At 32.3% G+C, this 14,722-nt stretch overlaps 1 protein-coding gene across 1 annotated transcript in view; it reads left to right on the forward strand.

The window, feature by feature from the left end:
* LOC108915830 (meiosis regulator and mRNA stability factor 1) overlaps positions 1 to 14,722 on the forward strand; it is an 83,493-nt gene that overhangs the window by 23,677 nt on the left and 45,094 nt on the right. The window contains exons 5-9 of the mRNA XM_018721971.2: positions 2,507 to 2,658; positions 3,530 to 3,757; positions 9,054 to 9,194; positions 9,261 to 9,461; positions 13,731 to 13,919. Of these exons, the coding sequence (XP_018577487.1) occupies positions 2,507 to 2,658; positions 3,530 to 3,757; positions 9,054 to 9,194; positions 9,261 to 9,461; positions 13,731 to 13,919 (911 nt within the window). The remainder of the gene's footprint in view (positions 1 to 2,506; positions 2,659 to 3,529; positions 3,758 to 9,053; positions 9,195 to 9,260; positions 9,462 to 13,730; positions 13,920 to 14,722) is intronic.

Below are 14,722 nucleotides of genomic sequence, written 5' to 3' on the forward strand. Positions count from 1 at the left end.
ATTTTGAATTTTATTTTGTACTTTAATTTGTATTTTAATTAGGTAAGTTAGATATGTGCATGTATATACTTTTTTTTTTTTCTAGAAACATGTAATTAGGTTGTTTCTAACCTGTTTATTTCTTATTCAAAATAAAATTAAAAACCCCGGGAACAGCGAGCTTAGTTGCTTATTTTTCTTGAAATAATTAAATTCTACACCACAAGCATGTTAACCCGCTTACCCCCTAACCCACCTAATCCCTAGAAACCGCCCCTGCCAAACCACAATCAGGCTAACCCACGTAACTCTGGAAACAAGTTCATTCTCTTCCGAGAGGATGAAACTTGCTACTCCCTGGGTCACCTGGGTTAGCCTGCTTGTGGTTTGGTAGGGTTGGTTTTTAAGGGCTACTGGGATTAGGGGGTAGGCGCATAGCATGCTTGTGGTGTAGAATTTAATTATTTAAAAAAAAATAAACGACTAAACTTTCTATTCCCAGTGTTACGTAGGTTAGCCTGCTTGTGATTTGGTAGGGGTGATTTCTAGGGGTTAGGTGGGTTTGTCTCGGAACCTGTGGAGTTATGGGCTTTGCGTCCTTGAAGACATTTGTTCAGGATGGCGAGATACGTAACATATAAAAAATTCAGCCAATTTATCCGGGAACTATTTCCCATAAGGTTTGTGCAAGGCCCTTTGAATTTAAGTACTGTAATAAACATAAAAGAAACTAAATTATTATATTATACTGATTATTAAGCACACAAATAGATGTACAATCCCAACATTTTGTGATTTAATATTAAACCGTTTTGAAGTTATGCAATAAAAACTGTTTCCTGAATTAGGTACCACTTCAATTTCCACAACACGACCAATACTAACACCCCTCTGCATTCACAACAGTGGTAGAAATATTAAACATTTTATTTTTCATATTGATTTCTCACGTTTATTTTGTTTTCTGAATTCTAATATGGAAACATAGTTAACTTCAATTTCGATTTTAAATTTTCTAAAATGTGTAAAAGTAAAAAATTAATCTATAAGAAGCCATTTTTCTCAAAAACTAAGCATTTCGTTTAAAAATAGTAAGAGACCTTTTTGTTGTAGAATAAACCACAATGTAAAAAAATATATTAATTGAAAAATATCCAGTGGCGTAGAAATTGTATTTAAAATAATGGTTATCAGGGCTCCTTACGGGCATTGATCTATTTTCACAATAATTTGCAAAATCGATAGAGCTTTTAATTCGTACACTTTATACAAAATACAGGATGTAACTTTGAGTGGAGGTCATATCTATACAAGGCTTCCTTTGACCTTTAGAAACACATATCAATAGTTTATTTTTTCTATTCCCGTCGTAAAAACTTAATTTTGATTTTTAACCTTTTTTTAGTACCCCGCTGCTGGAGAAGCTAGTGTAACCTTAAATAAGGGCGCGCTTTAGTCATAGCGCATCGCAATTTCACACCATTCGCCACAAGTTACATTTGTTGAGTGGGTGTTTGCCACACAAACAGTACTTGACAAGGAACACAGCAAAAAAACTCGAGCAGTAATCAATAATCAATCAATCAATCAACTTTTATTCATCCAGTTGATCCTACAATGATATAGGATATGTCAAAAAAATTTTACAAACATTTTTAAAAAGAAAATACAATAAAACTGATAATGATAAAAATTAAATACACAAATTTAAATAGCTTGTTGATGGCTTCCAGCAATCAAAATCCTTCAAATTCATAGTTTACGGGCACTATCTCCCTCTACATGCATTGTAGGTTGCCTACGATTAATGTACTTGTAATACATGATTACAGTGACTATTTATTTGATTAAAAAAATAGTATATTACACCACAAGGGGCGAAAGTTGAATTTTCGGCCCTGCACGTCATGATGACGAGCAGTACCGAGATTTCAACTTTTGGCCCGTGTAGTGTATACGATTTTTCTTCATAGCCGGTCGAAAGTACGTTATTAATTTTACTTTTTTTAACTTTAGAGGTAGCAACAGTAATGACAGCAGTTAACAATGTGTTCAAAATGACATTATTTTGACGAGTACTATAGATGGTTAAAGTCTTAATCATCAAAAGTGAATCACCCTGTATATTCAATGTTGAAATATCTCAAAAATATACTTAAATAAGAAATTTAAACTGTATGTAATAGAGATGTCAATATCAGATCCCAGAATCTCAGGGTCCTATTAAAAACCCTATCCCAGAATTAAAAGTGCTAATCCCTGCAATAACTCAAGAATAATTAAACACAATTTTATTTTTTTAATGGCATCATTTTTATTTCTTAAAAGATATAGTTTCTGTTATGTCTGTTTGTTTTGTTTCATCTTGTCTTTTTGCCTTTAAATTTAATAAATTATAATAATTTTGATTTTTGTTTCAATCAGAATTATACAAAAAGTCACGAGGTAAAAATAAACAATCAATCTGTGGTTAACAGCTTGAGCTACCTTTTTCTTGACAACTTGTAAAATTAGGTACATATTCTAGGACGTAAACTTAAAAATGGAGACACATCACAACAATCCGCAACTTCATATGGTACCCTTCCACCACCTCCTGGTTTTAGTAATCAAGATTATGGTCAAGATTATTTATATTTTAATCAGCTTGGTGCGAGGGATATTAGAAAACAAACTCAGGTAGTTTAACATATTTTGTATGTATAATTAATTATGAAAACTAAGTCAACTGGACAAAAAAAAATGCTACTCCAACCTCCAACTAAACATAAAAAAATAAATAATGAAAAATAAAATAAAGCGTTTGACGCTTGAATTTAACAATCCAGTTGTTCTCGGACATGTAACTGAATGTCCAATAAGTGTAAAAATTACAATTTAATCTTACAATCAGTATACAAAACAGAACTTAGGTATGTTGATCAAATATTTTTGATCAAATGGTCTGGTAAAATTCTAGTTTTACTGGTTTTGCTTAACTGTATCATTTGTAAGTAGCTAGTTTTCTAAGTTTTTGATTTATTATTTTGTTGAAAATAAAATAGTAGTTAGTATGTAATTTGTTTAAATTTCATTTATTTATTTCAGCAAATGGAAAAATCCCCTTAGGAAGCATTCTCAGGCATATTTTTCTTATATTTGTGACGTTTGACATACTAAGGCCCAGTACTTTGAGTTTTGGATAATTAATCATATGATTACATATACTGATTTATTTTATAAAATATATTCACAGTCTAATCACCAGATTAGTTAATCAAATCTTAACCAAGATTCAAAGTCTATGTGGTCTTAGAATTTGCATATTAGATATAATCAAATTAAAATCAAAAAATCAAATTTGTTAACTAAATAAACATTTCTATAAATTGATATGATGAATACAAAGGCCGAGTTTGAATATTTGGAAGTAGAGGTCTATGTTAAAATTGGACCTCCTTCTAAATGTTTATGATAAATTTACTAGAGCAGCGAATTCTGAATTCTAAAAAATATATTAGAAGCTGATTTAAATATGCAGTAAGAAACTGAAACTTTTGAATTATTTTAGGATTTAAACAGTCAGCAAGCAACGGAGAATGTATTTCGACCGATAAGGGGGATGGGTATATCAAATGTATCACCAATGGATATTAGTTACGAACAGAGCTGGGGAGGTAGACGCAGTGGTGACAGGCGTCCTCGTACACCCCAAGAACAAATAAATGCAGCTATGGGTGCAGTTCCATCTCGGGTACACAAAGTTAGTGGTAGTTCAGAGTACAGCGACGATGGAAAGGTAAGGGGCAGTTACTCATTGTTTTGCAGCCCAAGATACTTTAAAGTATAAAAAAGTTATATCGTTTTTAATGCATTCAGTCTACTGCAGCTAGCACTCTATGAACAATAACCAGATTTCAATTCGTTGACACAAAGAACCCCAAACCCCAAAATTTTCTGTAGATATTTGCATTTATTAAGAAATTAATGGAAAAAGACTAAAATAATATTTTACATTTAAATCTCTTTAACTATCAACTTTTGAACTAAGGTAAGTTTGGCTAAATCACAATATTTTTGCTTTGGGAATCTACCTATGAATTTTGACCCATTACCTTGGGACCACCCTGTGGTGGTATACATTCTAAGCCAATCTGGAGAACTTGTAATTATCAGGAAATTTTGTAGATCAATAAGTATCAAGAAATTTTTTTAAGGTTTATAGAATTTTTCAAAGTTCCAATTGGTCCTCTTTTACGATGTGCTGCTACTAGATGTTATGTCGCTAAAAAGTAAATTTGTTATTACAGCATCTACCAGTACTGTCATGTCATATATTTGTTGGTTGACTGTCGTTAAATTAGTTTAAAACTGTATGAACCCTACGATCACAAATATATTTATTTATTTTGAAAAAAAATTCAATTATAGATTTAATTTCATTTTATTTTGAATTTTTTTTTATTGTATTTTTTTATTAGAGATTATTATATATGAAGTTATTGCTTTTACCACAAGTTCTTTGACCAGAGTAATAATATTTCCTAGTTTTTATACACAATAAAACAAAAATTAATAAAAAAAAAGTTTTAAAAAAATATTTTATTATTCTCATATTTTGTTCTCTATTGTAAAGCTAATTTGAATAAATTCAAATTTTTATTTTACTAATTTTATCAATGAAGTCATACAGTGTTTTTGGATACAAGCAGTATAGGTATGCAAAAGATATCTAACCCATAAACAAGATTCCTAACTGCTGATATTGTGTGGAAACAACTACTCTATGGACTACATTTCAATATATAAAGTATTTGTTTTTGTATCAATATTGCTGGTGTAATTTAATGCTAGTTGGGGCATGTAACCCATAGAGTAATTTTTCTCTACAATATCAGCAGTTAGGAGTTTTATTTATGGGGTTAGATATTTTTTGTATTAACTTAAGTTTCTAGTGGCGGAAAACGTTGGTTGACTTCATTTCATAGGCGCCGACTTTTAAAACTTTTGTCGAGTGCTCAATTGCCTTATAAGCATTTTTTTGCCAGATAACATTAAAAAGCAAGAGAAATGAGTCGTCATTTGAAATAGCATGAGGTAAAAGATTTAAAATACGTATTTCTCCAAATTAGATTTTATGAAAAACTTTTAAAAAAATATATTGAAATTAATTAAACATGTCAAAATAAATAAACTTTATTACTGTTTCGATACAAATTTCAAAAATTTAACAATCTTAATAATTTTAAGAAAAAATAAACTTCTATGGAATAACAAGTGGAAATATAAATACACTCACCGGCATGAAAAACAGAACACTTGCATTTGTTTCAAGAAAAGCTTAAATTTCAAAGAATTCAAATGTTTTATTTTTCTAATAATGCAAACATATGCAAAACAAAACTTTTTAAACAATTTTCATGAATGCTTTAAAGATTTTTTTATAATTTTGCACAAAATTTATGTAAGCTGAATGATGCAGTAATCTTATTCCTTAAAAGTTCGTAGTGGGCTCTGGATATGCCTGTTTTTAAATTGTTTTGTAAACATCATAAAGTTAAAAAAGGGTGAAAGCAGTGTTGTGAGTTGTGTTGTGTTAGTTTAATCACATGAATAATGGCTGTAAATTCTGAAATAGCAGCTGCTATTGTTGCATTGATTCAAGATGGAAGAAGTCAACGATATGTTGCCCACAATATTAAATATCGAATAGCACAGTCCATCGCATTTATGGACGTTTTGTGGAAACTGGATCTTACAGCAGGTGACCTGGAACTGGTCCTTAATGAAGAACCAATGCCCACGATCATCGTTTTATTGTCATGCAAAGCCTTCGGAATCGGTGTGCTACAGCTGTAGAAATCAGAAATCAGTTCAGTACATTCGAAATATCAACGTAAGTGAAAGGACAGTTAGACGCAGACTTGGAGAAGCGAATCTGACTAGTCGTAGACCTGCAACAGGAGCGGAACTTCTTAGACGTCATCGCACTGCACGATTCAGTTTGCTAGAAATCACCAGCTTTTGGCATGAAAACGAATGGGGTTGCGTCTTGTTCACGGACGAGTCAAGATTTAGTTTGCAGTCTCCAGATGGTCGTGAGAGAGTAGGGCGAAAACCACAAGAACGTTTTGCCGAATGTACCTTCAGTCCTAGAGTCGGATATCAAGGGGGTTCAGTTATGGTCTAGGCTGGAATTTCTCTAGAAGCGCATACAGAACTTTACAGGGTGTCCCTGAAAAGGATGGACAACGCTTGACCACAGGTTCCTTGGATTAAAATAAGACTATTTAGCCTAACTTACCTATATACAAAAGTGCATGCCTACTGAGATATAGCCTTCTAAATATAGAATAGATAACCTAGTTTTTTTCAAATAATTTGAAAACTTAGAAACTTCAAATTTGATACACTTATTTTTTTATGTAAAGGCAAGGTAAATATAGAATTTGGTAGGAATACATATACAGGATGTTTTCTTTCTAGTGCCTGTGCGCTACTGGCTATCCCGTAACTTTTTTGTGTGCGCGCGCCAATGACGACATAATTTGTATTTTTAAAAATAAGCATTAATATAGAAGATTTTTTGCTCTTAACAAAATTTTTATATCATTTTATGAATTTCGAGTAAAACTGGCATTTTTTATACATTAAATATAAAAATTCCGATTTGTCAAAAATAGTTTATAACTGCAGCCTCAAAACAGGGAATAATAATGAAAAAACGTCACATAAAAAAAAAACACATTTTTAGTATTATTATTGTCAATTAATAAAATAAAAATCAACACTAATATTTTAAATAAACAGTATCAACTAATAATGTAAGAAAGTCAATATTAACATTTTAAATAAACCTAAATTGATATTTGTAATCACATTAAAATAATATTACAGTAAATGCTCAAAGTTACTTCCTTCTTAAACGCAAGTATTAGTTCTTGGAAAATGAAAATTAATTTTATCCAATAATTATTGTGCATTACCTCTCATAACACTAATTTCATGTTGTATTCTTTCCCATTATTCGTTTTTTGTATTTACTGAAAAGTTATAAATTGTGGTCCGCAACGTCACCAAAGGAAATAATTACATGGGTTTAGGTTCGGGGATCGAGGTGGCCATTTTAAAGGGGCATTATTTCTTATACCTACCTATCCACCTGTTAGTATAGTAACCTGTAGTAACTGGTCTTTTAATACTTTATTAACGGAACTTTTTGAAAGCCAACCTCTGCCGCTAAACGCCTTTTATTTACTTGAGGAATTTTTTCGACCCTTTCCAAAATTTGTTCCTCCAGCTAAATAGTTCCGGTCGTACATTATCCACGATTTAATATTACAATTAGAAGATGTAATTTGGAATTCTTCGATTAGGAAAACTCATATGTTCGAACACTAGCACAACAATTTCCTTCACAATAGCCCAAAACTAATAACATATCAGTTTGTTCAGCAAAAGTATAAATTGCAATAAAAAACAAAGTAAACTAAAATTAAATCACAGCTAGCTTGACACTGAACCTTTTAATTATTGTTATGAATTTGTTTCTTTGTTATATGGCACCTCGTACCAGACTATTCTATTTATCTTCAACTAATTTAATATTAGTTAATGTGTAAAAATGCCAATTTTTCTCGAAATCCATAAACGATATCAAAATTTTGTAAGAGGCAAAAAATCTTCTAAAATAGTGCTTATTTTTAAAAATATAAATTCTGTCGTCATTGACTTACACACAAAAAAGTTACGGGATAGCCAGTGGCGCACAGGCACTGGAAAGAGAACATCCTGTATATGTATTATCACCAAATTCTATATTTACATTGCCCTTATATAAAAAAAATATGTATACCAAATTTGAAGTTTCTAAGAAAAACAGTTTTCAAATTATTTGAAAAAAACTAGGTTATCTGTTCTATATTTAGAAGGCTATGTCTCAGTAGGCGTGCATTTTTGTATATAGGTAAGTTAGGCTAAATAGTCTTATTTTCATCCAAGGAACCTGTGGTCAAGCGTTGTCCATCCTTTTCAGGGACACCCTGTATATCGTTCCAAGGGGCTCCCTCACAGCTGCTGGGTACATTGGTGAAATTCTCCAAGATTTTGTCATTCCTTATGCCGGTTTCATGGGAGATGACTTTCTGCTAATGCATGATAATGCTAGAGACCCCATACTGCAAGAATGGCACGACAATATCTGAACGAGGTAAACGTTGCTGTTATGGAGTGGCCAGTATTAAGTCCAGATGCCAACCCAATTGAGCATGTTTGGGACATGCTTGGGCGACGAAATCGCATTCGATTTCCTGCGTCACTAACCTTAAATCAGCTTCAAGATGCTCTTGTGGAAGAATGGGAACTTATTGCCCAAGAGGACATCAGGAACCTGATTTTAGGCATGCCAAGACGAATTAATGCAATAATTAGAAGTCGTGGGGGTAACACTCATTATTGAAAAACTTTTATTGAACGGAAATTGTTTGAGTTTTGGTTATTTTTGCTTTAGTTTGCCACAATACTTTCTTGCGTTTTTTTTATTTTGTTCACATTTTGTTGTAAAACTTACGTGTGAATCATGAATAAATATTTTCTTATTAAAAATCATAGAAAATATTTTGTTTTGATGGTGTTTACACTAATACAGTACAAAAACATTACAATCAATTAAAAAAATAAGATTATTTTAAAAAATGTGACTGTTCCGTTTTTCGTGCCGGTGAGTGTATACGTACTAGACGTAAAAGTAGGTAGCACAGAAATATACTATTCTAACAAAACTGATTATAATTCTTGCGGGTGCTCAAATACTTTTGTCGGGTGTTTGAGCCCCGGAGCACCCGAGAACTCGGCGCCTATGCTTCATTTGATAAGATTTTTTAGAAAAAAAATTGAATTTGTTTGAATTAGTTTAATACCTTTAAAATAAAACATTTTTTGATGCTTTGTATTCATTGGTTGTCACACAAAAAACGATTGACATCATATGTCTCTTAAAAACCTGAGAAGAAAACTAGGATTAGGTTTTTCGGTACAATCATAAAACAAATGGAACCACATGGAACATGACTATTATTTATTTCTTATAATTGTAGATGTGCTACTCTAGTGAAACTGATGGAAAGAGTACTCAAACTAATCAACCTGTAGATTTAATAATATCTAATCTAGATCCAACTATCGACACTAAAGAACTGAGAAGACTTCTTACTAATATGCTTAAGGAATATGCAATGGTAAGTGGGCCTAACCCTACATTTTATCTATTTTATCCATATATCCATATATTATATATTTTCTAGATTTTAAGTCTTAATGTAATTACACAAGCAGACGGTACGCCAATAGCAAATATCAGAGTAAACAGCCAGCAAGAAGCACAGTTTGCTATATCTCAACTACACCGGCAGAAATTAGGACACAAACGAATTGTCATATCATATTCTCAGAATAATTCTCCAGATCCAGAGCAGCTTCGAGCCATCGTGATTGCACTTTTACAAGTATGTATAAAATACTTGAAAAACAGTAAAAATATGACTGGTTACATTTAAAAAACTTATTTGGTTTTATATTCGGGGTGCATCTCTTACTTCCCCTCTTTCTCTAATTTTCTCTTTTTAATTACATCGGAAAATGAAAGCAATCCGGTGATTGTACAGGGCATTGCATGACACCTCATCTCCCAATCCACTGAATCGCAAACCTTAGATCAAGATACTACCGAACATGCAGGGCATAGTGCCGGGGAGCACCATCCTGTTGGAATATCAACTGGTGTTTGAGATAATTCACATTATTCTCGAAAATGTTTTTAACACTGGATTAATGTTCTCCAACAAATACAGCCAAATTTCAATAAATCTCTTAAATATTGAAGAGAATTTTTATGAACAATTTTAGATCTTGTTTATCAAAATTGGCCATTCAAAAAATTACATGAATTCTTTAAAAAACTTAGTCACATTTTAGATGTTTGTTGCGAACAGTTTGTGATCTATTAGCTATGTCCACACTGCTTTTGTTATTTAATTATTTCTGGCACACTATACGGGCAAATTTTTAAATAAATACCTCTATATAACTTCTTGTCAACACCTTGTAACTTTTGCAGTTGTGTGTGCCTTAACACAATGATTGTTTTTATTAGATTAAATCATACAGGACGTTCGTTTCACTACAATATTCTTGTGTAACTTTTTTGTACGTTTAAATTTTTACACGCAACTTTCAGAAATAGATAGATAATTTTATTCTACACACAAAATGTATACCTATCAAAAGTCGAAATTATGCTCGGTTATGAAGATATTACAGAAAATATTTATTAACACATACCCCCATAATAAACATAATAAATATAATAAATACTACTACTACTAATTTATAATAAATGTTCTACGTTTCTCCCCATTCTCTTCGACACATTTCCTTAAACGTTTTATGAAACTAGTGAGAATAGAAAACGAATTATACATTCGTCTAACTTGTCGTACAGCATCTTTTATTCTATCCCAAAGTTCTTCTCCTGTATTAGGTGTTACAAAGTTGTAATCAATTCCTTTGAAATTACTTCAAAAGTAAAAGTCTAACGGATTAAAATCCGGACAGCAAGAAGGCCAAGGAAAGTCACTACCTTGACCAACCCAACAGTTGGAAATGCTTAATTTAAATGATCCCTCACCAAATGGCTGTAATGAGCAGGGACACCATCGTGCATGAACCACATATTTGTCATCTAGTATTAATAAGTACTTCTTTGAGAGCCCCAGGAAGTTCTTTTTGAAGAAATTCTAAATAATTTTGGCCGTTCAGGTAAAGCGATGGGCCCCAAAGTAAAAGTTTCCTATAATCCCGCACCAGACGTTAACTGAAAATTGGTGTTGGATTTTATCGCATGTGGATTGTCTTTGCTCTACGTGAGAGTTTTTCCAATTAAAAACACCTTTACGGGTAAAAACAGCTTCATCTATAAATGCAATTTTCCCTCATATGTAACTGGAGAAATCGTTCGCAAAATGTTAATCACAGCAGGCGGTCTGGTTCAAGCAAATTTTGTGCAGGGTGAAAATGGAAACATTGTAACTGCTGCTTGTGGAGTATAGTTGAAATGGTTTTGCGGCCAACTCCTGTGACTGCTGACAAGCAACGAATGCTAATTTTGGGATTTTCTTCTACTCTTTCTAGAATTTGTTCTTTGACTTGTACCCTTTTTAGAACGTACCTTCCGTTTCGTGAATTATACCGAAAGTTTTCAGTTTCTCCTAATCTGGCGAATAAAGAAGTAAACAATGTATGAGAAGGCCGTCTGCGATTCGGATAAAGTTCTTCATATATTCTTTATATGTTCTCTTAGCGTGTCCACTAAAATGTTCCTGTACATTTTTGAAGAAAAAAATGGTACGCCACTGCTTTTTCTAAGAACTAAAATTATTTTTAAAATCTCCATTTATTTTACTTACTCTCGTACGACGCACCATTTGCACGTAAAAAAATGAAAACCAAAAAAAGTTTTTTCCCCAAGTTCATTGAGACTGCTTTTGATATTTTGTTGTCATTTTGTAGACACCCACCATGCGTGGAAACACTTTTTGTGGGGCAAAAATTAATTTTCTACTTTCACAAATGACGTTCACGTAGGCATAATATTAAATGTTTGGATAGAAAAAACGGTAAGCTCATTAAATGCCCCCTTAAAGCAAATGAAATAAAAATTAGTAGGCTGGGTAAAGTGTCATAATTTTTGACGCTTCTTTTCGCAATAAAGTTGACATTGATTTTTCATTATTAAAAAATTATTAGAGTAGGAGGTAAAATCTCATAAAAAATGGTAAATTTTACAATCGGTGAATTAGCTGACATGCATTTTACTTATGGGGTTGCCGACGGAAATGCATACGAAGCCAGGAGGATATACCAAGAGCGGTATCCAAATCGCGTACTACCCGATCCGAGAACATTTTCTGGGATTCATAGACGTCTTCACGAAACCGGAAATTTAAAAGTAGACCACAGTGCTAAAGGAGTCCCTGAAACAGTAAGAACACCGGAACTTGAAGAAGGAATTTTACATGAAATTGAGGAGAACCCCGAAACTAGCACGAGGAAAATCGCGGCAACATTTAATGTTTCACACGTACTTGTTTGGAAAATTCTTATCGAAAATTTGTTATATCCATATCACATTGAAAGAGTCCAGGCATTACTCCCTAGAGATTTCCCGTTGCGCATTAATTTCTGTGAGTGGTTTCTTCAAAAGCTGCTGGAAAATCCGTTATTTGACAGGTACATTCTTTTTACCGATGAAGCTAGTTTTTCTCGAAACTCAATACGAAATTTCCATAATAACCATTTGTGGGCGGATGAAAACCCTTTTGCAATTGTTGAATCAAATCATCAAGAACAGTTTTCAATAAATGTTTGGGCTGGTATTATTGACGATTATTTGATAGGCCCATTTTTTCTCCCAAGAAGATTAGATGGACAATCGTATTTACACTTTCTTGAAGAAGATCTGCCGCCAATGCTTGAAGACCTTCCTCTTTTATTAAGAAACCAGATGTGGCTAATGCACGATGGTGCGCCTCCACATTTTAGCTTACGGGTGCGTGAATTTTTAAATCACAACTATCGCGATCGGTGGATAGGCCGCGGAGGAACGCAGTCATGGCCGCCCAGATCTCCCGACCTTAATAGTTTAGACTACTTTTTCTGGGGTCATCTGAAAAGCTTAGTGTACGCAGTGCCGATTCAAACCGAAGAAGAGTTACGAAATCGTATAATAGTATGCTGCCAAACCATAAGAGACACCCCAGGAATTTTTGAAAATGTACGTCAGTCTATGCGAAGAAGAGTAGATGCTTGCATACGTGTGGGTGGAGGACACTTTCAACAACTACTGTAAATACATAATAAATACATTATGACACTTTACCCAGCCTACTAATTTTTATTTCATTTGCTTTAAGGGGGCATTTAATGAGCTTACCGTTTTTTCTATCCAAACATTTAATATTATGCCTACGTGAACGTCATTTGTGAAAGTAGAAAATTAATTTTTGCCCCACAAAAAGTGTTTCCACGCATGGTGGGTGTCTACAAAATGGCAACAAAATATCAAAAGCAGTCTCAATGAACTTGGGGAAAAAACTTTTTTTGGTTTTCATTTTTTTACGTGCAAATGGTGCGTCGTACGAGAGTAAGTCTAGGGACCGAATTTGCTGTAAAATAAATGGAGATTTTAAAAATAATTTTAGTTTTTAGAAAAAGCAGTGGCGTACCATTTTTTTCTTCAAAAATGTTTAGTTCAAACCTCGTACGGACGTCATTGGCAAAGATTTTAAAACATTTTTTACATCAAACAATGCTCCTTAATGATTAATAGGTGTGTACAAAATTTCATAAAAATATCTGGAGTGATAAGAAAATTATAATAAAAAAGTAAATTTTTTCTTAAAACTGTAACACCCTGTAGCTCAAAAATTAAGAGGTTTAGGACATATGTTGATATTAAGTTTTCTTCTTAAAATGACCCAAGGATTCACACCCTTAAGTATCGGCATTCAATTAATAAACACCCTGTAGGTATTTATTTACAGTTTATATTAGTATAATTTTTTTTGACAGTTTTTCGCAACATTAAAATTAACAAACACCAATGCAGCTATAACAAAAAGTCATCTATACAGGATCTATATTGGTTATTTTTCGTTGTTAAAAATTATTATTTTTTGTTTTCTTGTAAAAATGTATGTTGATCATTTTATTTTTAGGATGTTCCTGACAAATGCATGCCACTTTTTAAGTTCATCGAACTTCTTGAATCACGCTATCATTGCACTGTATCTGTATCTGAAGTAAATAAACTGAAGGATATTTGTAAAATAACCGATGATCTAGGTTCAAGAATTATATCCCTAACTCAAGAAGTAAAGGCATCTCCACCACCTAATTTGAGCAGCGTAAGTTCTTAATTATGAGTTGAAAAATTGGTACATATAGACATATGTTTTAATACAATTATATTCGATATATCGCATAAGATGCTTCCAGTTTGTCTAAAAATTCATCAAAATTAATTTGTTCTGTTTTTTTGAAAAAATGTTTTACTTCCAACCTTCAATCACATTTTTGAAAGACGAAATTTAACTTGTTCATACCCTTGTAAAAATTATTTTTTTATTATCTTGTCATAAATTTTTGTTTAAACACTCCTATGTTTTAGTTAAAATTTACTTCAAGATCAAAATTATATTATTTTTTTTGTTATATGTATTTAAAAGTTATGATTGGTGAAAGTTAAAGTGGTCGTATTATGACAATGAATCATGAGACCTACAGTCCGTACAATATTTGTTGAGATAGAATTTAAATAAAACATTTTTCTTTGCTACGTTGTTTTTAACTTGAGCCCATATCATTTCAATCGGATGAATGGTGAACGCCACGCCGTTGATATCTTTCTACCTCGATTAATTCCAAGAAAGTGACGTAGGGGTATTCTTGGAATTCTATCTCAACAAATATCGTACAGACTGTACATATTTTGGAAGGTGATTTCTAGACCCACGTAGAAAACTTTCAGAATAAAAAAATTTTAAACAAATTTGCAAAATTAGCAATTAAAATAGGAATTACTGACATTGAAAATGAGTATGTGCAAAATATATTTATTTGTTTTTATAATCAACTGATAGATACAATCAGTTGTTTTTTTTTCACAAAATAAATTCTCTTCACTCACAAACATTCGATTTCCCAAAGT

Source organism: Anoplophora glabripennis, unplaced genomic scaffold, assembly GCF_000390285.2.
Source record: "Anoplophora glabripennis isolate ALB-LARVAE unplaced genomic scaffold, Agla_2.0 scaffold1154, whole genome shotgun sequence".
NCBI classification, from domain to species: Eukaryota; Metazoa; Arthropoda; class Insecta; order Coleoptera; family Cerambycidae; genus Anoplophora; species Anoplophora glabripennis.